Below are 25764 nucleotides of genomic sequence, written 5' to 3'. Positions count from 1 at the left end.
CATTGGAACCTCCCTACACCGCCCCTGCTGCCTGTTCGGTCATGTCCACTTTGCCAACGGAGGCACCAGCTGAAATGGCGTGTGATCACACGCCATCGAAACCATCCCATGCCACTGTTGAGCCAGTTGTACCAGAGTCTACAGCTGAAATGGCATGTGCCCACACGCCATCGGATGCGATTGACCCCACATTGCAGAGGAGAGTATTTCCGCCCTTCACGTTTCCTCGACCAAAACCCTCTGAACGACCATCGGGAGCACCATTCGCTAATATTGTAGATGGTAAAATTGACTTGTACCATTTTTTATGCTGACGCATTTCATTTCAGAGTCACGGCGAAAGTACTATATCGTTTTTGATCTGAACGGTGTCCTTTTCTCCCATGAGCGTGGCTCGTCCTCGAATGTCACTGCACCCTCCAAAGCCTGCGGTCGCAAGTTGGTCAAAAGAGACAGATTCACATTAATCACACGGGACAAACTGCGGGATCTAATAATGACCATGCGACACTTAAAACAGAGGGCCGGGTTCAATTTGCAATTGGGAGTTTGGACATCCATGATGCGCCACAATGCATTAACGTTGCTACAGATGATGCACGATCAGACGCGAGTAATATTACCATTTGACTTTCTCCTAACGCAGGAGGATTGCTTGACTATGGTCCATGTGAGGGGTAGCAAGCCCATCTTCGTCAAGGCAGAGGCTGTAGTGATGAACCGGACTGCTAGGTCAAGTGAAATCCTCATCATCGATGACTCGCCGATTAAAACTGCAGCGAACACGCACACATATGCAGTGCACCCCATCTCTTGCAGTATGGAAACTAGGGAGAAGAAACCGTATGTTATGGGGGACCTTGCAAAACGGCTTGAAGCGATGGTGATAGAGAACCGGCCAGTCCAGGAGGTGGCTGCAGAAATCAACCAAATGGCAGATGGAACGGTATATCAGAAGCCATTTGATCGGACAGACACCAATCATCATTTATGGCATGTATATTGTCTAGCCAAGCACTATCCGCATCTCCATAATCTGCTCAACCGGATGGGTTCTTCGACCACTGAACATGAGCGTGGACGTATTAGAGAAGAGATGGCATTACTATTGGGTTTAAATCCTGATAGTGTGGAGAGTGATGAAATTCCAAGATTATTGTATAGGCGTTGGAGGCAAAAAATAACAGTCTGAGATGGCATGTATTTATTTAAAAATGTAACTTATTATGGCATGGGGTTCCATGCCATTGTATTAATATTAAAAGACAATTCTTTGAGAGGATTTGCATTATACTAGAAGTGTTACAGCATGTTATTGGAAGTCTACGAAGTTGTTTTATTAATAAGGGGAAAGTAAAGATTGAATGGGGACTTGGGCTCCACCTAGACTCGGAGCAACTGAGCCAATATTAAAAGGATGGAAAGAAATTGGACGACGATGACAAGGAGAAGAGAGAGGTGAAGCAGTGGCAGGGGAAGGAGAAGTGATTGAGTAGACATTTCCTTGTTTAAAATAAAATGGCATGTGCCTCAATGCAGTTGAATTTTGTTATATTTATATACTATATAAAGGTTTGGAAACCTTATTTTACAAGTGGGATAATGACAATTCCCACTTTAACGAAATAGAGCTTAATGAGACTCCTCCAAGTGGTCGGAGGTGTGGTTAAGCGACTAAAGTAGAATGGAAAAATTAGTCGCTTACACGAGCCCAGGTTTGCAAGCTTGATATGAAGGCATGGAACGCATCCATATCCCCCATGTCTGTGACAAGTATCTTCTTTGCCATAAACCTATTCACATACTCTTGAATGGTTCTGGTTTGCTTCAGCCTACTCAGCTCATTTCTTAGATGCAGAGTAGCATTCGAAAGAACGTAAGTTGCGCGGATCCTCGCCTTTATCATTTCCCAAGTGGCCACTGGTCCTTCGTTGGCCTCTGTCATTCTCCACCAAGACTTGGCATTATCTACCAAGTATGGTTTTGCACATAGGACCTTCTCCGAGCTCGATAACTGCAACACTCAGAAGTAGTCCTGCATATTGTAAAACCAATCCTCCACCACCTTATAGTCATTCACTCCCTTGAAGACCGGTGGGGGCTTTAGTTTATACTTGGGAACTGCCTGAGGAATTGATTCCACTTCGGTCTGTTCAACCTTGTTTGGTTCTACCTCCGTCCCTACTGAAAGGTCCGCACCTTCTGCGCTACCAGCATCCGCAGTCTTTTGCTTTTTCTTCCGCTTCTTGTCACGCTTTAGCTTGCATACGAGAGTCTCCAGTACGGCATTGGTCTGTGCCAATTGTCCTTCTAGAACGTCCAATCAAGCTTTGGACGACCGAACCTCGCCACCAGACTCCTGTTTGGAAGTTTCCTCACTAGAGTCCTCCTCATGCAAGGATTCCTCATCCATAGCCTCTTGTTTGACCGGAGGCTCCAGCTCTGGCAGAGGTTCCATTTCCACTTTGGTTCATTTACGCCCTACCTTTGCCATCTCCCAACAATCCGCCTCTATCCTTCGCTAGAATTGAGGAAAAGGCTCCGATACCAAATTGTAAGCCATAAATTTTTCCTTTCCAATTTGCCAACTTACCTCATCTATCCGACCAACCCCGCCTTAGCTTTAGCTAAGTTCCCTCGCCAAAGTTCCCGCCTATGGTACCAGCTCCTATTTGGTTCTACTTGGTTTCAGCTACTCACTGCACTAGCCACGGAACATTAGCCATCCATCCACGGATTCCCAAATCTCTCCCAATCTGCCTCCCGGGGTTAGACTGGACTTAAGGTTCGGCTACACTCCCCGCAAGCACAAGCAGCCAAGCACACCAAGCCTCCAGGTTCCTAACATCCCTTGGTACCACAAGACTTGATCATGGGACCCTCTAAATCCCAAGTCTTGGTGCAACATATGCTTCGGGATGCCGGGGCGAAACACTGTGGCCTAATGGCCCGGTATGGATACCTCTACCCCCCCCCCACTTCCATCCCGAAGGGAAGGTCCAAGCCCCTAGGAAGGGCGAGGACCAATGAGCCACAAGGTACTCAAGTGGGGCACCACTCCACATGAGCCGAGAGCACCAAGTCGGTTTCCCTTTCGGGAGTGGGAGCTACTCTTAAGCACTTCCTTGGGTGGCCCCTCCGGCACCACCCGAGTCCATGCTCACTCCCACCCAAGGCCCCTTGGCCCCTGTCTCAACCTCAAGTCAGTTTGGAAGCACCACTAGAGAGTTCCTTCAAGACTGGTTCCTGGACCTCACTATCCCTACTATACTTTTGGAACCCCCTGCAGCGCCCCCCCCCCCCCCCCCCCCCCCTGGGAGACACACGCTTTGGGCTTTCACCCTTTGACCTATATTAGTATTTGGACTCAGTCTCGAACTCGATCTCGGAGACTCAATCTCGGACCCGACTTCGGACTCGGTCTTAGACTCGATCTCGTACTCGATCTCGGACCCAATTTCAGACTCAACTTTGGACTCAATTTCAGACTCAGTCTCAAACCCAATTTCGGATCTCAGACTCCGTCTTGAACTCGGTCTCAAACTCGGCCTTGAACTCGGTCTCCGAGTCGGTCTTGGACTCGATCCCATACTCTATCACGAACTCAGTCTCAAAGTCGGTCTTGGACTCAATCTCATACTCGGTCCCATCCAATGAACTCTTTGTTATTTTGGTCATACTTTCGGGGATCTTTTAGCCTACGACACCTCGGGGAGTTGGTTCCTTACAGAAGCATTGTAGATGAGAGTGGTTGTGAGCGTGTGGGAGCTCACATCCATCAGCAACTACTAGCATGTATTCCAATGTGTTGCTGGACAAAGTAAGGGTTAGTCTAGCGAGGAGAGAACTTTGAAGGTAGCGTGAACTCCTTGAGTAGAACAAGATTGCCATCCTCGAATGGTTTAGCAGGCTGCTAGTGATCAATGACTAAGTTGATCTTTTGTTGTCTCAAAGGAGATGTTCAGTTGTGGCTTGTCATTGTTCTTCCAATGCAAGAACCTCCAAGTCATGCACATGAGGCTTGTCCTCATCACTAAGCTGCATCACTGCTCCATATCAAAGCGAAAGTGAGAGTGATGGCACCTAGATCTCCACTAGAAGCATAGCCTTTATCCCATAGACAAGAGAGAATAGGGTCGTAGAGATGGATGTCTTGAAGGATTTCCAAAAGGCCCACAAAGCCATAACCAAGTGCTCATGCCAATGCCTTGGGTGATTCTCCACAAGCTTTGAAATGATTGCCTTCAATATTTTGTTGCTAGACTTTGCCTGGCCATTGCACTCAAAATAGTAGTTGTTACTCTTCACGTGCTTGACCTACAGCTGCTGGAGAAGATGTTGCATTACTTGTTCAAGGAAGCTGCTGCCACGATCAAAAATTAAAACTATAGGAACTCCAAATTGGCAAACAATGTACTCATAGACAAACTTCACTATAGACTGTTGATCTATCTATTGTAGTGGGATGGCCTCAACCCATTTCGTAAAATAGTCTATAGCCATGATGATGTATTGTTGTCCTTTTGAGCTTGGTGGGTTGATCGGGCCGACGAAGTCAAGTCCCCACTGAAAAAAAGGACCCAAAGAAGTGACGAGCTGGAAAGGAAGAATATGGCTTTGGGGGTTGAACTGCTAGCATTGCTCATATGCCTTTGCATAGTCCAAATTGTCCTGGTGAATCCAAAGCCAAAAGTAGCCCATGGCGCAAAAGGAGTTGTGCTGTGACCTATCCTTAGAAATGCCCCACATAAGAGTGGAAAGCACGAAGGAGCTCAAGGACCTCATGTTCACCCACACACCACAACAAAATGTCTTGAGAAGTCCTCTTATAAAGATGTTCGTCGAAAAGGCAAAACCCCCATACTTAGATCTCTAATACCTTTTGTTGCACTAGTGAGGAATCTGCTGGGAACTTGCCTGAATCCAAGTGCATTGCAATGTTTTGTAACACTGCTGGGACCATGAAGGAGGTAGCTTCAGCAACCAAGAACTTGCTCAGATCCATCACACGCTTTTGCCACATATGAAAAGTTGGTTGGAACTCTTGGATGGTCACAATCCAAGATAAAGTGTAAGGACTATGAACCGATTGTTGTAAAAGAAAGGTCAGCACATTAAAACAAACATGGAATTGGATATGGGCTCCAGCGAGAAAGTGACGAAATCACTCCAAGGTGTAAACAACAGCCATTGCTTCTTTTTCCGCATCCACATATTTCTTTTCAGTCTCCTTGAACGAATATAAAGCATAGTATGTTGCATGTGGTGACTTGCTAGGCTCTAAACATTGGCAAAGGCCATACTCCAAAAGCCTCTGTGTCAGTCGTGATGTAAATTTCGAAAAGAAGTTGTCATTCTAGTGGCTAGAGTACTGGGGCCATGCAAAGTGATTACTTTAGTGATTCAAAGGCTTGTTGCTGGCTCTCACCCCATACAAATGGAATGTTGTGTTATAACATAGCTATCAGAGGCCATGAATGTGTAGCATAGTTGCGGAGGAAACAGCAAAAGAAACTTGTTTGCCCGAGGAAGCCATGAAGCTACTTCAAGTTGGTTGGTGGGTGCCGATCCATAATCTCTTGAGCCTTGGCTATCTAGGGCTTGATCCCATCCTGTGAGACATCAAAGCCTAGCAACGGGCCTTCAGTCACCCCAAATTTACACTTTGTTGGGTTCAAAGAAAACCTGTGTTGTCAGCAGCGAGTGAAGATTTACTCCAAGTGCACAAGGTGCCCATTGAAAGAGTCAAAGGTTGTGCATAAATCATCCATATACACCCTCAAGGTGCCTCCAATCAAGTCGTGAAAGGCATGGGTCATAAAGCGCTAAAAAGTAGTTCTGGCATTACACAAGCTAAACGGTAAGACATTGAAAGCGAAGACGCCCCAAGGTGTCTGAAAGGCCGTAAGATCTCAATGATTAGGATGAATGAAGATCTGATTGTACCCTGAAAAACCATCCATGAAAAAGTAGTAACGGTGTTCGACCATCTCATCCACAATCGCATCAATAAATGGACTCAAAAAGTAATCTTTCGCAATTGCCTTGTTCAAAACTTGAAAATCAATGTAGAGGTGGAGTTTTCCATTTGCCTTGCATGCAGAGACAAAGTTAGCCACCCACTCTAAGTTCTTGAAAGGGTAAATAAAGCTAGCTACCAAAAGTCACTCAATCTCCAACTTCATTTTTAAGTGAGCTACCAAGCTGAAACGCCACATCTTTTGACAGACTGGTTTGGCTGACTCTATGTATGATTGTGTCTATGAGGACTCCTAAAAGTTGGCTGTAGTCCCAAGTAAACATATCCTTGAAATAGTGAAGGAGATCCAAAAGCCTTGCTGCATTTGCTAAAGCAAGCAATGTAGCAATAAACACCAAATCCTTGTCATCACTTAGGAAAATAGCATGAACCTTAGAGTCTAGAGGAACCTTGGGCTCAGGGGGCTCATCTATCTCAGATTCCTCCTCAACCTTGGAAATCAAAGACCTAGGAGCATCTTTTGCCTCTCATATCGTGGTGATTACTTGATGTGATAACCTGTATGCGCAAAAGTTTTCTTCATGAGGAACACTTCAAAAAGTCACCTGAGAGAACTTATCCTTCAAGTTGATCACACGCTGTTATAGCACTTTCAGGTTCTCTTTGCGAACCTAATATTCTCCAACAAGTTAGCGTATGATGAGTTGCACATCTCCAATGAAAGTGGCTCGCTTAAACATGAGATCTATGGCCAACTTCATGGCACTGATAGTTACCAAGTACTCTACTTTATTAGCTGATGTCACTGGCAAAGTGATAGAAAGGTTGGCCACTTTATTCTCAATAGAATCAATCATCCCAACTCCAATGTTAGCAACTTGGTTTTTGGGGCAAAAAGTGCCATTGAAATAAGTTGTAACCATAGGAGTGTCCTTTTCCTCAAATAAAGGTGTTGGGGACACCACATTTGGCAAGTCCATCTCTAGCAAGTCAGGCAAGAACATTGCTATTGGATTTGAGGATCTAGATTGAGAGTTATTCTTTCTCTAAAATGGAAAATTTTCCATAAATTTTTTTATACTTTTCCAATAGTTGATTTATTGATCATTTTGCTCAAAAACCATTTCAGTTTCATAAGCTAATATAAACTAGTGAAGATTTTGATGCTTAAAATGCTTTGATGACTTTCGATGCTTAAGCATCCTATTGGATCATGAGAATTTATATTAAAGTGAACCTATATGAAGTTTTTAATAGAGAAAGTTAGTTAAGTCTTCAAAATTTATATTCTTAGACTAAAAGTTATTCTTTCTCTTGGATGGAAATTTTTCATAAATTTTCTTAGGCTTCTCTAATGGTTGATTTGTTGATCATTTTGCTTGAAAACTATTCTATTTTTATAAGTCAAGTATAAACTAGTGAAAAGGTTAGAGTTGACTTTAGTTAGCTTAGACTTTAATATATATTTTGTATGATCCGAAAGGGATGCTAACTTTTGGGGATAAGGCAATTGAGTTAGATAGAGTTTGGAGTTAGTGTAGAAAAATGGCCATTGCACTTTTTTAGAAAAGTGACACTTGTGCCTTTCTTCTATAGCGTTAGATAGGTGGTAAGGTGCACCTTGCATTTTATTAGACTCTATGAAAGTAGTGAATTCTCATTGATTTTGACTTGGTCTTGGTAGCCTTACACCTTGGTTGAAGATGGTGATATCCAACTTAGTTGTTGGAAGTTGAGGTGTTAGTACCCATACTATAGCTTTATCTATTAAATTAGGTACCAATATAAATCCATCTTATGATCTTTGCTTTAGTTTTGGCTGAATGTTGATCATGTATAGTTAGCCTCTTTAAAGTATGCTAAAACCTATTGGCTATACATATTAATGAGCTTATTGCTATACAATTTGATTTGAGTGGTCGTTTTATCCATAGTTGTCTATATTTCTATATGATGTTAGACAAGTATATGACTCGATGATGTGAGTTTAGTGTTTATGTCTTATAAAAGCAAGTTGAAGAGTGATTGTTAGTTGCTCTATAACTAATAATTGCTTGTAGATTTTATCTAGGATTATTGACATTTGCTTCGCTCGATGATGATATAATAGTGATGGGCTTGCTTTACTAAATGGTGTTACGAAGGATCATGTTATTAAACTTGCATAGTTTTTCTATGTTGGTATATCGATTCTACCTTTGTTGGTATCATTTTATTGTGTTTCGTTTATCATGTTTGGATTATCATTGCAAATGTGATTGTGGGTATTGAAAATTACCTGTTAACTAGTCCTTTCAAATATTCTTTCCTTATTGCTACCACAGCAGGAGGTTAGTATTGTTGGACCCTTTATCAGTTTAGCTTGCTTTACTAGATAGTGTTACGAAGGATCGTGTTATTAAACTTGCATAATTTTTTTATGTTGGTATATCGATTCTACCTTTGTTGGTATCATTTTATTGTGTTTCATTTATCGTGTTTGGATTATCATCACAAATGTGATTGTGGGTATTGAAAGTTACCTATCAGCTAGTCCTTTCAAATATTCTTTCCTTATTGCTACCACGGCAGGAGGTCTATTGTTGGACCCTTTATCAGTCTAGCTTGCTTTACTAGATAGTGTTACGAAGGATCGTGTTATTAAACTTGCATAATTTTTTTATGTTGGCATATCGATTCTACCTTTGTTGGTATCATTTTGTTGTGTTTCATTTGTGGTGTTAGATTATCATTGTAAATGTGATTGTGGGTATTGAAAGTTACTTGTCAACTAGTTCTTTCAAATATTCTTTCCTTATTGCCACCACAGTGGAGGTCGGTATTGTTAAACCTTTTATCAGTCCTTTTTGTTCAAGTGTTAGTAAACTAGATTTTGCATCTATACTTGGCCAGATTGTAAGCTCCTGAATTTGGACTTCCCAGGAGGTCACCTTGTTAGGCGTCAGCTTTGACTACATGGTCAATGTTGGTCAAAGGGAGGCTCAAGGGTATATTAAGGCATGTTAAGGTAAGGGACTTAACCTACCCTAGGGCTCATAGGGGAGTGGTGGCGTAGTGGAGCTTTTGAGGTAGCTCGGGGGTGGTTGGGTGGTGAGGAACCTCAAGAGGTGGCGTAGTATAGTCTAGGGCAACTAGATCTTTGTCTTTTTGCGCCAGATCATAACATTGGTATCAGAGAATTGGTTGCAATGGCCGACCAAGCTGAACGCTAGAATCCTATTGTCGATGGTGGTGCCGACGATGGTGCCGACGAAGCTGCGGAGATCAATTCAAGATGTGGTTCATGAGCTGCGAGCCCTTAATCAAAATTAGCAAGAGATGCAAGACGAGATGCATGGCATGATGGATACCATGCGTGGGCATGTTGAGGCACTCGAGGCTAGACAAGGTAGCGCTCCAAGTAAGCCTTCTTTGGTAGATCGACTCAAGATTCCAACCTTTTCCAGTGACGGTGGTGTGGATGAGTGTCTCGCTTGGCTAGCCAATGTGAAGAAGTTCTTGGCTGCTAGAGGAACTCCATATGCAAAGGCTTTAGTGGCTATTCCGATGGTTTTCCGTGATGCGGGTCTTCGATGGTGGAATTGGCTTGAGGAGTCCCGTGTTGCGGATAAGAAACCACTAGTGTCTACCATGGATGAGTTTGAGGCTGCTTTCCGTTTACGTTTTGCCCCTCATTATGACGTGGAGAATGCTCGTACAGAACTTCGCCATTTCCAGCAAGGGAAAATTACGCTCGGGGATTATATTGAGAAGTTTACCCGCTTAATTAGTCGTGTTCCAACAAAGGATCCAGATCAAAACAAATCCTACTTCATTGATGGCCTACATAGTGAGAGCATGCAGCAACACTTGCATCATTCTCAGCCTACAAAGAGTTTGGAGGAGCTCTTTGATGCAGCTTGTCGACTTGACAATGACAAGCATAAGTCTCGCAAGCGTTCATGGAGTCCTTCTGTCGAGAATCGTCGTGATGATCGCCGTGGACACAAGGATGGGAACAAGCATCACAAGTTGAAGTTGGTGGTGACTACTTCAGATGCAAAGAGGTCCAAGAAGCAGAAGTTCTTTGTGAAGAATTATAGACAGAGTTGTCATCATTGTGGCGAACTTGGACACTATAAGGCTGATTGTCCGCAGTTGAAGAACAAGTAGCAGGACAAGAAGAATGGCCAATCATCTTCTCACAGTAAGTCAGATACTAAAAAGTTGCAAGCTTTACAGCGTGAGGATGACGAGAACGACCATTCTGGTCGGAGGAAGAGACTTTCGATCATTGCTCGTCAACTTAACTGTGTGTGGAACAAGATGGAGCTCGAGGATACGCGTGAATCAGCTTTAATGTTGGAGGGCGTGTTCCGTGGCGATCCAGTGTGGATTTTACTGGATAGTGGGAGCGATGACAACTTTGTTTTGGCAAAGTTTGTTGTGGAGTATCGCCTGAACACACATGGAGTTCTTCCATACACAATGGAAGGTGCAGCTACCTCTGCTTAGCATTTCGATGCTTGTGTCGAGGGGTTGGAAGTGTTGGTTGGCAAAACCACACTTGTGGAGACTTTTTATTTCGCGGATATCCACCGTGTGGATCTCATTCTTGGGATGCCATGGTTGGTGAAGGTGGATCCAAAGATAAAGTGGAGCATTAAGCATATCTCACTGGAGTATGGTGGCGTTAAAGATGTGTGGTTTGGCGAGGGTGTTTAACCACCAGTTGTTATGCTCTCTACTACATCTTTGAAGCGGGCTTGTCATAATGGAAAAACACTTTCAAGTTACTTGCTGTTTGTTCGTGACTTGGGCGACCAAGGCACGTGTGGGGGAGAAGCAGCAATACGGGATGTACTAGACGAGTTTTCTGATGTTTTTCCACATGAACTTCTGTATGGGTTGCCTCCATTACGAGGTGTGGAGCATGGGATTACATTGGAGCCAAGGACACGACCCATTTACCGGCGCCCATTTCGGTTAAGTTATGCGGAAGAGCAAGAAGTTCAACAACAAGTCAAGGAGTTACTTGAGTTTGGATTTATTCAGCCAAGTAAGTCTCCGTTTGGTGCTCCGATCTTGCTTGTGAAGAAGAAGGACAGTTCAATGTGGATGTGTATTGACTACCACACTTTAAACAAGAAGACAATGAAGGATAAGATGCCGATGCCACGTGTGGATGATATCCTGGACAAGCTTGGTGAAGCACAAGTGTTTACCAAGATTGATCTGAGGAGTGGATATCATCAGATTGCAATGGATGATGCATCTATCTCTAAGGCGGCATTCAACACAAGCTTTGGACATTTTGAGTTTACAGTTATGCCGTTTGGTTTGACGAATGCACTGGCCACATTTACTCGGTTGATGACGGAGGTATTTGGGCGTTATCTTCATGAGTTTGTGGAGATTTTCTTGGACGATATTCTTGTTTTTAGCAAGAATATGGAGGAGCATAGGGTGCATTTGTGCAAGGTTCTTTTGTTACTTCAAGACAGCAAACTTTATGTGAAGAAGAGCAAATATGAATTTGCAAAGTCGGAGGTGGAATATCTAGGCCATATTGTGACATCTAAGGGTGTCAACATGGATCCAAGGAAGGTTGCTGTGGTGGAAAACTAGCCTACACCGACTACAGTGGCCGAGTTGTGCAGTTTTCTTGGTATGGCTAGTTACTACCGACATTTCCAGCATAAGTTTGCAGAGGTGGCTATTCCTTTGACGCGGTTGTTACGCAAGAATGTGCCATTCGAGTGGCAGAAGCCACAAAAAAAGAGTTTTGTGACGCTGAAACAATTGTTGAGCGAGACTCCAGTGCTTCGCATTGCTGATCTATCGAAACCTTACGAGGTGACATGTGATGCGAGTGGTTATGCACTAGGAGGAGTTCTCATGCAAGAGGGACAGCCTATTGCATATGAGAGTCGAACTTTGAATTCCGCGGAGCAACGCTATTCCACATATGAGCAAGAGTTACTCTCTATTGTTCATGCTTTGCGGACGTGGCGGCACTATCTTTATGGTGCAGTGTTCGTGGTGTTGACAGATCACAAACCACTTGTGTATCTTTTCACACAGAAGGAGTTGAACACTAAGCAAGCTCGTTGGATGGTCAAACTCATGGAGTTTGGGGAGTTTCCTATTGAGCATCGTCCGGGAAAATCAAATGTGGTGGCAGATGCTTTATCTCGTGTTCGTCATGTGATGACGTTACGAACACGATTTTGTCATCATTTGAGTAAGGTGGTCAGCGAGTTTGGGTGGTTGGTTGAGCATGCTCAGGCTCAGGATGCTGAGGTGGCCTCTTTGCGAGCCCAGATGGACGCCCCTTTCTCATTGGTGGATGGGATTCTCTACTACAATGGCCATGTATATTTGCCACGGGTGGATGCGTTAATTACTCAAGTTTTATTCCACTATCATGATCATTTAGAGGCCAGTCATTTTGGGGGGAAGAAGACGTATGAGTTGATTAAACGCAACTTTTATTGGAGGAATATGAAGGCTGATATCCTCAAATATTGTAAATCATGCAAGCTTTGTCAGCGGGTTAAGGTGCCACGGGAGAAGCCGGGGGGACTTTTGCAACCTTTACCTATTCCTCAAAGCCGTTGGTGTAGTATCTCTATGGACTTCATCACTTGTTTGCCACGAACACAGAGGCAAAAGGAGCAAGTATGGGTTATAGTGAATCGGTTGACGAAGTATGTGCAATTGTTGGCTCTTCGGAAAACTGTCACTGCCTCAGACTTGGCTGCAGTTTACTTGGAGAAGGTTTTTCCTGATTTTGGTTTGCCAGAGGACATCATTAGTGATCGAGATTCAAAGTTCACCAGTGGATTTTGGAAAAGCTTTGCAAAGGCTATGCAAGTGATTTTGAAACTCTCGAGTGGAGATCATCCTCAGACAGATGGGCAAACCGAGCATATAAATCAGGTGGTGGAGGATATGCTACGTTGTAGCATTGGTCAAAGGCAAGGACAATGGGATCTATATCTTTTGTTGGTGCAATTTACTTACAACAATAGCCAACATAGTGGAACCAAGCTAAGTCCTTACTTTGCCATGTTTGGAAGGCATCCTCGAACAGCGGTGGAGTTGAGATTGCATTTGAGTAAGGACGTTCAAGATAAGCTTGATTCCGAGGCAACTGATCTGGCCACAGAACTTGATGAGATTCTGGTGGTGTGCAAACGGAATTTGCAAGCAGCTCAGGATAGAGCGGAGAAGTTTGCCAATGAGCATCGCCAATTCCGGGAATATAAAGTGGGTGATCTCGTCTTTGTGCAAGTGATCTTTCCGTCAAGTGAGCGGCAGAACACCTTGGTGCTTTTACGGATAGGGAAGAGTGATAAACTCTCCCATCGATATGCTGGTCCATATGAAGTCCTGGAGCGCATTGGTAAAGCAGCTTATTGGGTGCAGCTGCCAGCTGGGGTAAAACTTCATCCGGTATTCTATGTCAGCCAGTTGAAAGGTGTACTATCTCGGAGTGACGGGCCCAATGTCTCCTTGATGTATACGACTGTGGAAGATGGACCAAGAGCTTGAGCAGGATTCCCCAAAAAGAGTGATCACCGGTACAACTCGTCTTTGGGACAAGGACTTTGTTAGAGGGGAAGAATTGTTAGGCACCAGCTTTGACTACGTGGTCAACATCGGTCAAAGGGAGGCTCAAGGGTATATTAAGGCATGTTAGGGTAAGGGACTTAACCTACCCTAGGGCTCATAGGGGAGCGGCGGCGCAATGGAGCTTTTGAGGTAGCTCGGGGGTGGTTGGGTGGTGAGGAACCTTAAGAGGTGGCGTAGTATAGTCTAGGGCAACTAGATCTTTGTCTTTTTGCGCCAGATCATAACACACCTAGCCTAGTACTATTCAAACCAAGGATGCTTAACCCCAAGTATCCCAAAACCCTTAACTGATTGGAAAAGGGGGTGTACTATTATTCATGGGCTTTTTCCCTTTATATTTAAACCCTTATAAATCATCTCTCAATTTGTTCCCTTTAGTTGCTTACACGGACGAGCATAAGGAAGGAATTCTTAAATGTTTATTTATCCAAGCATACTTAGCCTGGTTTGTTAGTTTTCTTTTGTTTTATCTTGCATTGACTTGACAAAAACCCTCGCATATTAAGATTAGTCCTTTAATATCACTAGATGATAGCTTATTGTGTCTGTTAAACACCCTCACTATCATACCCTTTATGTTAGTCTTATTTATGGAAAGTATTTAGGTTTGCTCATTTGGCATATCTATGGAATATAGAGATTCTACATTTGTAGGGATAGTGGGTAGGTTGGGCATGGTCAACTAACCTGAGGCATAGTTTAGCTCCCGCTTGCGTGCTTATTCTTATTTTGCATCTAGCTTAGGTATAAACCCAAGTTCCATACCATGCTAACTGGTGGAGTAACCATGTCCTCATGTTAGGCCACTGGTATACTGAAAAATTGTCAAACTCCATTTAGCTCCATTTTGCATGCTAGTCTTAGCATTAGGATGTTGAATGCTCTAGGTCTATTTTAAATCGCTCTGTGCTCCTGTCCCTTCGTTCCTTGGGCTGTATGCTTGAGAGTTACACTGTGCTCTAGTGATGTTGCTCTTTGGCTCCATGCTTAGAAGTTTAATTCTGTTTCTTCATTCAGTGGCCTAAGGCCCTAAAATTGGGGTTCCACACCACTGTCCTTGGACATGTGGCATGTGACATGTGACATGTGGCACATGGAGAGTTTAAATACCACTTCATGATTATCCTATGATAAATCACCATAAGATAAAGTGTGAAAACCACATGCACTACAATTATATTAAATTTTGGATGTGGTGATTCACTCTTTGATGATGTGTTATCTATAACTAAATATTGTTGAAAGATTGGTCTCAAATACTAATTAAGGTATCTTTAACCTTGGCTAGCTTAGTTACTAAAAAGCTTCGAGTGGTGATTTGCTCTTACTTATTCCTAGCTTTGTTTTTATGTTAATGGTATTGAAGTGATGCCTTGTCATTGACATTATTGATATTGGGATTCGAGTGAAATAAAATATCTCTTTATAGGATTGATATTAAATTTCATTAGTCTTGATGCATACAATGTTGATGATTTAGCTGTAACTTTATGTTATTTAGCATTCGTGTATTTGTTAGTTAACAACTATATTAGCATTCAAATAAGCTTAGTGGCAAGTTTCAGTTAGTTGTGTTCTAGATAAGGTTGTTTAGTAGGGGTTAAACTTTATCTTTTTCTTGAAAAGTGATTGAGTTATTGACTTACGAGAGGAAGAGTTAATAATTAATATTGAACTTATTAGTTCCTTATTGGATTTGAGTTAAGAATATATTAATCATTGATGATTTCTCTCGTGTTTGTTATAAAGTGAGTTACGTCTTATTATGCATAGATGAATTTATGGAGGATCTATTTAGTGGTCACTTGTTGAGCATAATTTATTATGCGTGGTTTTTGAATTATATAAATATGTTTTTCATTAACTTTTGCATTATAAAGTTTGGCTTATGGATGTGTTAAGGAGGGATATTATAGGTTATACCATGATTTTTTCTTTAGCATTGATATTAGTTTATATGAAACTTATGATCATTATTAGGCAAAACTTCTTTAAGTTTTTAGTTCTTTGAGTTTTATGTTCATTATTCCATTTGTTATGAGTTGTTAGGGGAAGATATTTTGGCTTATTAGCTTTGATGTTCAAGTTCGTATTTACATTTAACAATCATTGGTGATAATTAACTATCATCTAGGATAATTGATTATCCTTGTCAAAAATTTTGCTAAATTATTATTGAATGATTTGCTATTCTTTGGGATGGTAGATTATTTCTTTGATAATGATTATGCATCTCTTTATTGATGGGATGATTGATAATCTTGTTAGGAGATGACTTAGAATTGAGTGAGATTCCCTAAAATATTCTATTGTTATAATATTCTAGAGGCATGAAGAGATGCTAGGGCACAAGGGTATATTCTTTTTCTTCCCCATTTTCTAGAGTAAAGAATTCAAAAAGAAAATGTTTTGAGTAGGATTTCAGAGTATAAAAGAATGTTCTCCCCACTATTGAAAGGCTCCCTTCTCAACATTTGGCGACTCCACTGGGGAGGATTGCTTTTTAACTAATCCTCCCCTTAATTCTTTGGTTTTTCCTAGTAAATTTTTGAGAAATCTAAATTTTGGTGATGGCACTGGTGCTAAAGAGATCTTAAAAGTAATAAAGGATGTGCTTAGCTGAAAAAATTCTAAATGTCATGCTCAAATGCTAAAGATTTCTTGAATTTCTTTTCTTTTTACATAAAATAAGTTGGTTTTCTTCTCTTTGCAGTTCATTGGAGAATCAATTTGAGAAATGGCAATAATAGCTCATAGATCTCATCGAGATGTGTGATTTAGCATCAAGAATTTCTGGATTTGGTGCAAGAATCAACACATACAGCTTTTATTTCTTCATGGCGTGCACATCAACAACTTTGGAAGCTTGGCATAAACTAAATACACCACAATTTCAGTGTATATTCTTTTTTGGTTTCTGAGCTTTTGGATTCCAGCAGGCAATTCCCTTTTCTTGAACTTGGGTGAGCTAAGTTGCATGGGGGTTTGGTGTGGGAGCTAGGAGACGTTAGCCATCTCTTGAAGCAATCATCTTAGATTTGGGCTATTATTTAGTGTTTTCTTGATTTGAAACTTGGCAAATGGTCATCACGATCTCTCTAGGGATGTTCTGAAGAGCACAAATGGCAGTTCTGCAAATGCACACACAAATGAGAGCAATAGGACAAGTATTGCAATCGCTTCTAATGTTCATGATATCTGGTTTGCCAGAAAAAAAGAGACCAATAGTAGAAACATTGTTGTTTCACAGATAAAGCACTCAGGTGAAGCGAGACACTGGGTAGTTGATTGGGATATCAATCTTTTGGGTCAGATCATCAGATAAAACTCACAGACGTAAGAATGCTCCAGCAGAAAGGTCAAACGCCGTAGCCCACAAGTGATTTCATAAATATAACGTCATGCTACCAGATAAAAATAAACAGTTTTATTTCCCATTGCTAGAAGTTTAATTCCTATTTGGACACTTCTCGTTTGCCTTCTTGGCAATTGGTCGGGGAGCCGCCTGGGACGCACCCCATGTTATAAAGATTAAACCTCAGTCCATTCGCATTTCTAACTTTTCTTCTCAATTTTCCATCCAGCCATGGCTTCTCACGATCAAGATGTAACACTGCTCACCTTTTGGCCCAGCCCCTTCTCGATCCGAGCCAAGCTTGCACTGTTGTTCAAGGGCATCGATCACGAAGATCTCCCCCAGGATATGGACAACAAGAGCAACATCCTACTCGAGTCCAATCCAGTTCACAAGAAGGTCCCGGTTCTCATCCACAATGGCAAGCCCATCGCAGAGTCGGTCATCATTGTCCACTACATCGACGAGGTTTGGCCTGGAAAATCGCCACTCTTGCCGCAGGACGCATTCCTCCGCGCACAGCACCGCTTCTGGACTGATTTCATCGAGAAGAAGGTATTATTTGCTGCTATAACTCTTCTTGCTTATCGATCACGCAGATTTTCGACTCCTTGGTACGATTCATGCGCAGCAACGACGGTGGCGCTGCCGTGAACGAGGAGTTCATCCAAAACTGTTTGCTTCTCGAGGGAGCTCTGGCGGAGCTGGGCGATGAGGAAGAGGGCCCCTTCTTTGGCGGCGGGAGCATGTCGTTCTTGGATGTGATGCTGGCTCCCTATGCGGTGTTGATCCCAGGGGTTGAGCAAGTGATGGGCTTGAAGCCCGCGAGCCGGGAGCAATGCCCGCGTCTCCACAAACTCTTCGGGGCCGTGGCCGAGCATCCCTCGGCCAAAGTGGCGCTGCCGCCGATCGACAAGCTCAAGGAGTATATCCAGGCTCGCTATGGGAGCAAGTGAGCGATGAAAAGCTCTCTTGTTATTGACCGTTCCAAGTTGTCTATGATAATCTTACATTAGCGTTGCTTGCTTTGCCTTCCTCGAGAAACGGTCATATCGCTAGCTCGAGATAACAAAAAGATTTGAAGCTAGCTTTTCTGCTTCCCACACGGCTCTTCCTGTGTGACCCAGTGCGCATAACTTGACCATCATCCACGAAAGGAGCTCATCGAGATATAGAATGTCATATAATCTAAATGTTTTCCTTCCAAAGATCATCGCCAACAAACTCTAGTGGACAAGTACTAATAAGAAAGTCATTTTCGTACAAGAATATCCGAAATCTATGTCCTTAATCGATTGCAAGAATAGAGATTCTCCGGGCCAGACCTAGTCGATGACGATGATTTTTGCCCTTGTGGATAAGAACCGAGATTGGAGTCGAGGAGGATCTTGCCACAGATCCTGCGACCTTTGAGCAACAGTGCAAGTTGCTCGCATGAAAAAGAGGCTGGCCCATGATCATGGATGCAATTTTGATGAATTAAGTTTGATGATTTCCAAGAAACTAATTCTCTTTCTCGGTTTGCCCCGAGCGTCAAGGGTAGAGGTGAGAATCTGGGATGGCAGATTTATTGACACCGCCTCCGTTGAGTAGGAATGCGTTTAATTCTTTCAGGCTTCTCTCCAACACGCAATTCATTATTTCTTTCCCTTTCCTGCCGTGACGTGTTTGAAAGGTGCAGGAAGATGAAACCTTGACTCCCCAGAAAGAAAAGGACGGAGAATCGCCTTGTGTGGAGAGCTACGAGGGTGGTATTGTTCCTCGTTACAAGGAGGCTGTCACTACTGCATGGAACGGCATCTAAAGCTTTCTCGAAGTCGAGTAAGATCTCTTAAAAATCTTTGAAGTTACTTGTTAGTAGAGAGAACTTTCTCTTAAGAGTGAGGAGTTCATGCGTGATCTTGCCAGGTTTCGTTCATTCTCATTAACTTTGAAATACAAAACACGGTGATTTCATGAACTGTACGCAAACTAGGTGTTAGTGTCCAAAGATCCATCCGAGCCTAACAGGAGTTCATGTTTGATGAAGATAGACGAGGATGACGAAGAGGATACGTGCTAAAAGGAGTTTCTTATTTTTTTCTAGTTATAGAAACAATCACACTACCCAAGACTCATTGGATCGATCACGTTCTAAGAGATCTTCTTTTCCGGATCCATGGAAGGCCTGAAGCTATTCAGCCACTATTCTCATCGGGTCGAGATCGCACTGCTTCCTCCGGCTACTAGCCCACCGGCGCCAGCCTGAGGCATGGGATTACTAGATATTTTGACTCTCGAGTACTCTCTTCCATCGAGTCATCATCACCCTCAAATTCCAATGCCGCATCCAGCAGATGCGCAATCAAGCCTTGGTCTTGTTCTACCTCTGGATTTCTAATTTCTTTGACTGGACTTTTTTTACGTTTGCGTTCTCTTCAAGAGGAGCCGCCTTGGACGCACTCCATCCATGTTATCCCTTCATTCAGTCAAACCTCACTCCAGTTGCATTTCCAATTTTTCTTCCGAGTCTTCCAGTTATGGCTTCTGTAACACTGCTCACAGTTTGGGCCAGCCCCTTTTCCATGCGAGCCAAGCTTGCACTGTTGCTCAAGGGCATCGAGCACGAAGATCTCCCCCAGGATTTGGGTAACAAGAGTAAGCTCCTGCTCGAGTCCAATCCAGTTCACAAGAAGATCCCGGTTCTCATCCACAAGGGCAAGCCCGTCTCCGAATCGGTGATCATCGTCCACTACATCGACGAGGTCTGGCCCGAAACAAGCCCACTCTTGCCTCAGGACGCATTTCTCCGCGCAAAGCACCGCTTCTGGACCGATTTCATTGACAAGAAGGTATGGGGTTTCTTCGATAAATCTGCTGCTATTTCTTCCTTTATTGATCACACAGATTTTCGACTCCTTGGCACAATTCATGCGCAGCAGCGACGGTGGCGCTGCCGTGAACGAGGAGTTCATCCAAAACTGTATGCTTCTCGAGGGAGCTCTGGCGGAGCTGGGCAGTGAGGAAGATGGCCCCTTCTTTGGCGGCGCGAGCATGTCGTTCTTGGATGTGATGCTGGCTCCCTATTCGGTGTTGATCCCAGGGGTTGAGCAAGTGATGGGCTTGAAGCCCGCGAGCCCGGAGCAATGCCCACGTCTCCACAAACTCTTCGGGGCCGTGGCCGAGCATCCCTCGGCCAAAGCGGCACTGCCGCAGATCGAGAAGCTCAAAGAGTTTATCCAGGCTCACTTTGCGAGAAAGTGAGCGATCAAATTGATAGCGAGTTTAAGGTTTTCAATGTATTAGTTCGTTCACTAAAAGGCCACCTCTAGGGCTATCTCTTTCGTTCTGTCGAAAATGAAGCGCGAGCATGGAGATTGGGATTTTCAGACACTAGATCTTATGCCACAGCCCAAGAAGGTGAAAACGAAGGGTGAGTTTACTACATGTATTCTACCGCCACCTCTGGATCCAAACAAGCCAACGTTGGTTTTGGACATGGACAACACCCTCATCCATGCCCAAGAGGGGAAAGCAACGCTCAGGCTCTTCAGCGGGAAAGTTGTGCCACTGGAGCGCTACATGGTGGCTAAGCGGCCCGGTGTGGACGAGTTCCTGCGAGACATGGCAAAGCTCTACGAGATAGTTGTGTTTACCGCGGCGATGCAGTACTATGCAGACAAGATTCTGGACAAGCTCGACCCAGAGGGATTGATCACTCACCGCCTGTACCGGGATTCGTGTGTGTCTTGCGACGGAGGGGAAACGATGATCAAAGACTTGTCGCGCTTGGGTCGCGACTTGAAGCGTGTGGTGATCGTGGACGACAATCCCCACTCCTTTTCCTTGCAGCCCAGGAATGGAATCCCCATCCCGGCTTTCAAGAACAGGAAGGGGCGGAAGTATTCACATCTCAAGGACATTGGGTTTTTCCTGGAGACATTTGCTAAGGCGGAGGATTTGACACGGGCCCTTGACATCGCCAAAACAAAGAGATACAGGAAGATTTGTAAAATCTTTTGAGATCGAATCAAATGATAAAATTTTGGCACTCCTCTATAATTCTTTCTGGAATATAAAATCAAGTTTCTCACAGCTATGCTATGTCGTTCTACCATTTTTTTTTTTATGAAAGCAATTGATTAGAAACTCTTAAATACAATTCTATTCTTCTTAAATTACAGTCTCTAAAATGCATCAGAAGGAATGTCAACCTGTTCTCCAACCCGAAAATTTAGTGAAAACCATAAACTATAACAGCTAGAGTCTCCTATCTAAGCTCGATAAAAATTTGTATCCCGGATTCTCGCACGCTTCTTCTATACTGGTAACAAAGAAGCACGCAAAAACTCAACATCCTTAGCCTTGGCAGCATCGCTGACTCCCAGATGCCCCCCTGCCATTCCAACCAAGAAAAATCGGCTAGCTTGGCCATACATGCGCGTCCAGTCCGGCTTACCAGCAAAGTGGACGCCCTGAGCATGAACCTTTTGCAGGAGGGACATGATCACATCATACTCAGCTCCCGCATCGAAGGTGCCACCATCGTCGTTTAACGATTTGAAGCGCTTGCCATACAAAGGAACCATTTTCGAGAAGTTGCCACAATATGTGAGGATAACGAAGCAAATGGTGGCGCCACGCACGAAACCATAGTCGAGCATCTCCGGAATGGCATCGCCCTGCAAATCCCGGAGCCGCATGTAAACGTCCACCTCACGAAGGAACCTCCGCAGGTAAAAGTCTGTATCCAAACACTCGCTTTGCGTCAAGTCCCTGAACTTGACGAGCACAAGCCTCCCATGGTACTCGGCAGACGCCAGGATCCGCCCCTTCTCTGCGTTGTGTGAGTAGATACTAGGCTCGCTCAGGGCATGTAGATCGTCCCACCACGAAAGCTTCTCCACAAGCTCGTCCATGTTTGCAACACCCTGCTCCTTGGCAAGCTTCCGAAGCCTCGCAAGAATCGGCACACGATCAAACGCTCGAGGCCCCGTCCCTGTAAAAGGAGCCTGGAGATCGGGAGGAATTGGCACTGCTCTAGCTTCGCAGAAGTTCTGTGCCTGCCATGCCACAAATCCGCAAGCTTTGAGCGTGTCGCCGCTGTTGTAGAGCAGCGGAGGTGAGATCCACAAGCACCCATCCAAACCCGGCAGCCTCTTGCAAGCAAAAGTTTTGAAGTAGGAGGACAGAATCCCAAAGTGTGAGCCCGTGAGCAACATGTACGAGTAGAGCCTCGCAGCTTGAATCTCCAGGCTGCTGTTCTTCTCGTCGAGATTCATCGCCATGACACCAACGAGACACATCTTCCTGCAATCCGGCAGAGAGGGAATCCCAGGATCTGCTCTGACCATCGCATCGGGGTAGCAGCACAAGGCCGCTAGTGAAGTGTCCTGGATTTGCCCGGACATATGCAGCAGATTCAGTGCGATCCACCGAAAATGTCCCAGCGGACAAGCATCTGGAGCTGGCAAATCGTCCGGCTGCTGCTGGATCCACTCGTCCATCTCTCCATGAAACGACCACCAGCAGCGCATCTCAAAGTCGAGCGGGCAGAGCTCGGCGAGCGGCGGTGGCGAAACGTTGGAGTACGTGCGGATCACTAGCTCAGGGAGCTCGGGCAGCGGGGTCTGGACGAACTCCTTCCAGCTCGCGTCCTCGACGTCAACGATCCACTCCTCAAACACGTTCGCGGATGCCCGCCACGCTTTCTCTGGGTCGGCCTGGACGGGATTGATACGAGTCGGCTCCACGCGAACCATCTCCTCTTGCCAGTGCTGCGGGAGGACGACTCTCGGAGACGCCCTGCTCGCTGTTGCAACTTCCATCTTGCGCGCGATCGACCTGAGGATAGGACTGCCTGAAACCCCACTTCTTACCCTCTGCAATGGCGGCTGGACAGCGGCAGGAGGTGCTTCCACGCGAGCGACTTCTTCCATAGCCCTAGCTTTCACCAAAATGCGAACTTTGGGTGCAAGAATATTCTAAAAGAATCATTTTTAGGGTTACGGCCTACAATATAATATCACCTCACCCAGTCACAGCATACTCAGGCTGTCACCTCACTCAGTCAAGGCCTACTGGCGTAGGTCTGGTGAGGTAGAACTAGACAGAGCTGGCAAAGATTCCCAGCTGGTAAAAACGATTTTAACTCTAGTCAAAGAGTTTTTTGACTCGCTGTATAAATTCATGGTCACCGCACCGGGTAAAACAACAAGTCTTTTGTGTTTCTTTGATTGCACAGTTTGCCCAGTTAGTTACTTGGTCGGATTTGTTGGCTTTCTAGCATCGCAGCTTCTTTGCTGTCTCCCAATGCTCTACAAGCATGCTTCCCCGGCAGCATCGTCTTGATAGGATGCATCTCTCCGTTGCACCAATCTCCCTAAACTTTGTGTCTTGGTCTAGCATCGTTGCATGTCCACCATCGCTCGTGAAATAATCCCGACTGGCCGAATTTTCCCAGGTTGCTTTCAAGAAAGGAGCAAGCCAGCCAGCCTCCCCCCCCCCCCGGGTCTCTCTCTCTCTCTGTGTCTCTGTGAACCAAGTCACCACCTCCAACAGCAGCGATCTATACACTTGCGTGTCCGGATCTTCCCGTAAACATCCACAAGCAAAGTGGCCAAAGTTTCATCAACGGCCCTGAAGATCCTTGCTTCGATCACTTTGAGCTTGTCCAGAGCCACGGCCGCTCCCCAGGCCTTGAGCACGAGGAAGTTCGCCATAGCTTCCATCTCCAGCATCCAACATCCTCAGGAAGAGCTCCAGCGCTCGCCATTTTCGCTGTCTCCCAGCAAGAGGGTGTTCTTTCTCTTACAAAGCGATTTGCCACGATCTTAAATCCCTGATCAAGGTCTCTCTCTCTCTCTCTCCCCCTCTGTCTGTCTGTTAGCTCCTCATCACAGATACCTGTTATGAGCTAAGCTTTTGATTGCAGGTCGTTGCATCCTCCGTCTTTTTCATCCGACCACGGCTTCCTTCTGCGGTTTTTGTTGGGGGTGCTTCTTTCCTCTGGCCTCGTCAAGCCCGTAAAGTTCTTGGAATCCAGGCGTGAGTAAAATTTCCGAGCCATTTCATTCTCCACAGAGCTACACTCACATTTTTCTTTTTGTTCCAGGTTCCACGCCGATCGAGGTGAAGCCCTTGCAACTGCTCCTCTGCGCTTCATTTCTCAAGCTGCTGTGTTCACACACACACACACACACTCTCCCTGCCTCCCTCCCTCTCCGTGCGCTTCATCTCTGATGCCGTGAGCTTCATTTCTTTCTCTCTCCAACAGCCGCGAGCTCTTTTTTTTTTATTGATTCTTCAAAATAAGGTAATCTATGACTCATAGTTTTATTCATGCAATTGTTTTTGTATAATCTAGGATGGAGACAAGGCAAAGAAAACAAAAAGGGAAAATGATTGATATGGGAGGACCTAATGTCAATGTTCAACCAAATTTATTATCTTTTCATGATGCACTTATTGATATTACAATCCCTGACCAAAAGTATAACACTCCAGATTCACAAGGAGAAAGGTAATTTTCATAATTGCATGCTTATGGTATTCTTAAAATCTTTTTTAGAAAGACAAAGCTAACAGAAACTCAAGTATCTCAACTTACAACGAAAATTAATATTGAAGAAAAACTTCTAGATATTGTTGAATGGGATTTTGATGCTGAAATCTTTCCATTACTCCAACAAAGTAAACATGTTTTGCAAGATTTCAAAGTGAGTATTTTCAATATATTATTATGTGTATATTTATCTTTTTTTTGTTTCTAAGGTTCCAGCCATCCAAACATATTGTCTTCCTTTGGTGGATGAGGAAAGCATACGTTGCTTTTTACATCCTTATATTAAATTATCTTCAATAGGAGCAAAAGAATTTTTTAGAAGAACAAAAGGCATTAATATTGATTTAAGTTGGACCATAATTACTGCCCCAACCACTAAAGATTTTTATCTTAAGCCAGATTTTGGATTATTTAAAACAATTATAGTTGAAGAACCAAAGTCAAAAGAGCAATTTACATATTTTATTTCTGCCTATTTGTTGGGAGAAGGGAAATTTTTTGAAAATATGGCTTGGAGTAAGTAAAGTGAATATCCTAGTTTATTATAATGAATTTTTCACAGGTGGTAATACAAATCTTAAAAGACTATTCTCTAGAACACACACTCACAATGCTCTTTCTCAAATATATCAATATATGCTTTTTAACAATCTGCCTTATGCACTATTAATGACTGAAAAATGTATATGGTTATTAAGAAAACAACATCTTTTTATTGAGGTGATTATTCATACATGTATAGTTTTTTGGTTTTATTTTTGTTTCTTTTACAGGCAAGTCGAGGGTATTTAATTCATGATAATAATATAAAAATGACTGAAGCTATGTACGCAATGGCATTATTGTCAATCAAGGAAAAGGTAAAGACAAAACAATTCCTTTAGCTATTTTGCGTTCTAACTACTAAATGGTTGATTTAGGGTCTTTGATGCGACGAGACTAGGTCGGGAATGTGTCGGCAGTATACACAGATGGTGAGCATTCTTTTTTGTGTACTCGAGGGAATTCTTCTTCTTTTATTTCTAATGGAAGATTGTGATCTGACATAGCTTCCTCAAAGACATTCGCTCATCCACTTGAGATTGTAGGCCAAGCAAATGTGCTGATGGGATCCGATCAGCAAATTCTTGTTCCCGATCGATTTAGCCAAGAACATGCCTGAGAGGAAACCTGAGCTGATCAAAGACCTTGGTTCGATCAAACGCCACGCAAAGATACCCAAGAACTGCGTTCTCATAACGTGTTCCCAAGAACCCATGCCACTAATGC

The 25764-nt window shown here is 43.8% G+C and overlaps 4 protein-coding genes across 4 annotated transcripts; 3 read left to right on the top strand and 1 right to left on the bottom strand.

Moving 5' to 3' along the window:
- Window positions 1-17176: 17176 nt before the first annotated feature.
- Window positions 17177-18055, top strand: LOC9653020 (glutathione S-transferase U19). Its single transcript, XM_024659326.1, has 2 exons — window positions 17177-17507; window positions 17584-18055. The coding sequence occupies exons 1-2, from the start codon at window positions 17184-17186 to the stop codon at window positions 17665-17667; spliced, it is 408 nt and encodes a 135-aa protein (XP_024515094.1). The 5' UTR covers window positions 17177-17183; the 3' UTR covers window positions 17668-18055.
- Window positions 18056-19144: 1089 nt separating this feature from the next.
- Window positions 19145-20277, top strand: LOC9653019 (glutathione S-transferase U19). Its single transcript, XM_002985403.2, has 2 exons — window positions 19145-19783; window positions 19839-20277. The coding sequence occupies exons 1-2, from the start codon at window positions 19289-19291 to the stop codon at window positions 20193-20195; spliced, it is 852 nt and encodes a 283-aa protein (XP_002985449.2). The 5' UTR covers window positions 19145-19288; the 3' UTR covers window positions 20196-20277.
- Window positions 20278-20288: 11 nt separating this feature from the next.
- On the top strand, window positions 20289-20954 carry LOC9649886 (probable C-terminal domain small phosphatase). The gene has a single exon (XM_002985402.2). It carries the CDS (start codon window positions 20289-20291, stop codon window positions 20952-20954), a length of 666 nt encoding a protein of 221 aa, XP_002985448.2.
- Window positions 20955-21060: 106 nt separating this feature from the next.
- LOC9653018 lies at window positions 21061-22872 on the bottom strand. Its single transcript, XM_002985331.2, has 2 exons — window positions 21391-22872; window positions 21061-21327 (listed from the first exon to the last, which is right to left on the bottom strand). Exons 1-2 carry the CDS (start codon window positions 22868-22870, stop codon window positions 21251-21253), a joined length of 1557 nt encoding a protein of 518 aa, XP_002985377.1. The 5' UTR covers window positions 22871-22872; the 3' UTR covers window positions 21061-21250.
- Window positions 22873-25764: the final 2892 nt, after the last annotated feature.

The sequence above is a fragment of the Selaginella moellendorffii genome, unplaced genomic scaffold (genome assembly GCF_000143415.4).
Source record: "Selaginella moellendorffii unplaced genomic scaffold, v1.0 SELMOscaffold_67, whole genome shotgun sequence".
NCBI classification, from domain to species: domain Eukaryota; kingdom Viridiplantae; phylum Streptophyta; class Lycopodiopsida; order Selaginellales; family Selaginellaceae; genus Selaginella; species Selaginella moellendorffii.
Note: the sequence above shows the minus strand (reverse complement) of the source record. Positions and strands in the feature narration are given on the sequence as shown.

Bases quoted from the DNA above. Each gene is read 5' to 3' on its own strand.
- LOC9649886 (XM_002985402.2), top strand. From the start codon at position 20,289: ATGAAGCGCGAGCATGGAGATTGGGATTTTCAGACACTAGATCTTATG.
- LOC9653020 (XM_024659326.1), top strand. From the start codon at position 17,184: ATGGCTTCTCACGATCAAGATGTAACACTGCTCACCTTTTGGCCCAGC. The intron at 17,508-17,583 runs GTATTATTTGCT...ATTCATGCGCAG, and splicing joins CTGATTTCATCGAGAAGAAG to CAACGACGGTGGCGCTGCCG.
- LOC9653018 (XM_002985331.2), bottom strand. From the start codon at position 22,870: ATGGAAGAAGTCGCTCGCGTGGAAGCACCTCCTGCCGCTGTCCAGCCG. The intron at 21,328-21,390 runs GTAAGCCGGACT...TTGGAATGGCAG, and splicing joins TCAGGGCGTCCACTTTGCTG to GGGGGCATCTGGGAGTCAGC.
- LOC9653019 (XM_002985403.2), top strand. From the start codon at position 19,289: ATGCGCAATCAAGCCTTGGTCTTGTTCTACCTCTGGATTTCTAATTTC. The intron at 19,784-19,838 runs GTATGGGGTTTC...TTGATCACACAG, and splicing joins CCGATTTCATTGACAAGAAG to ATTTTCGACTCCTTGGCACA.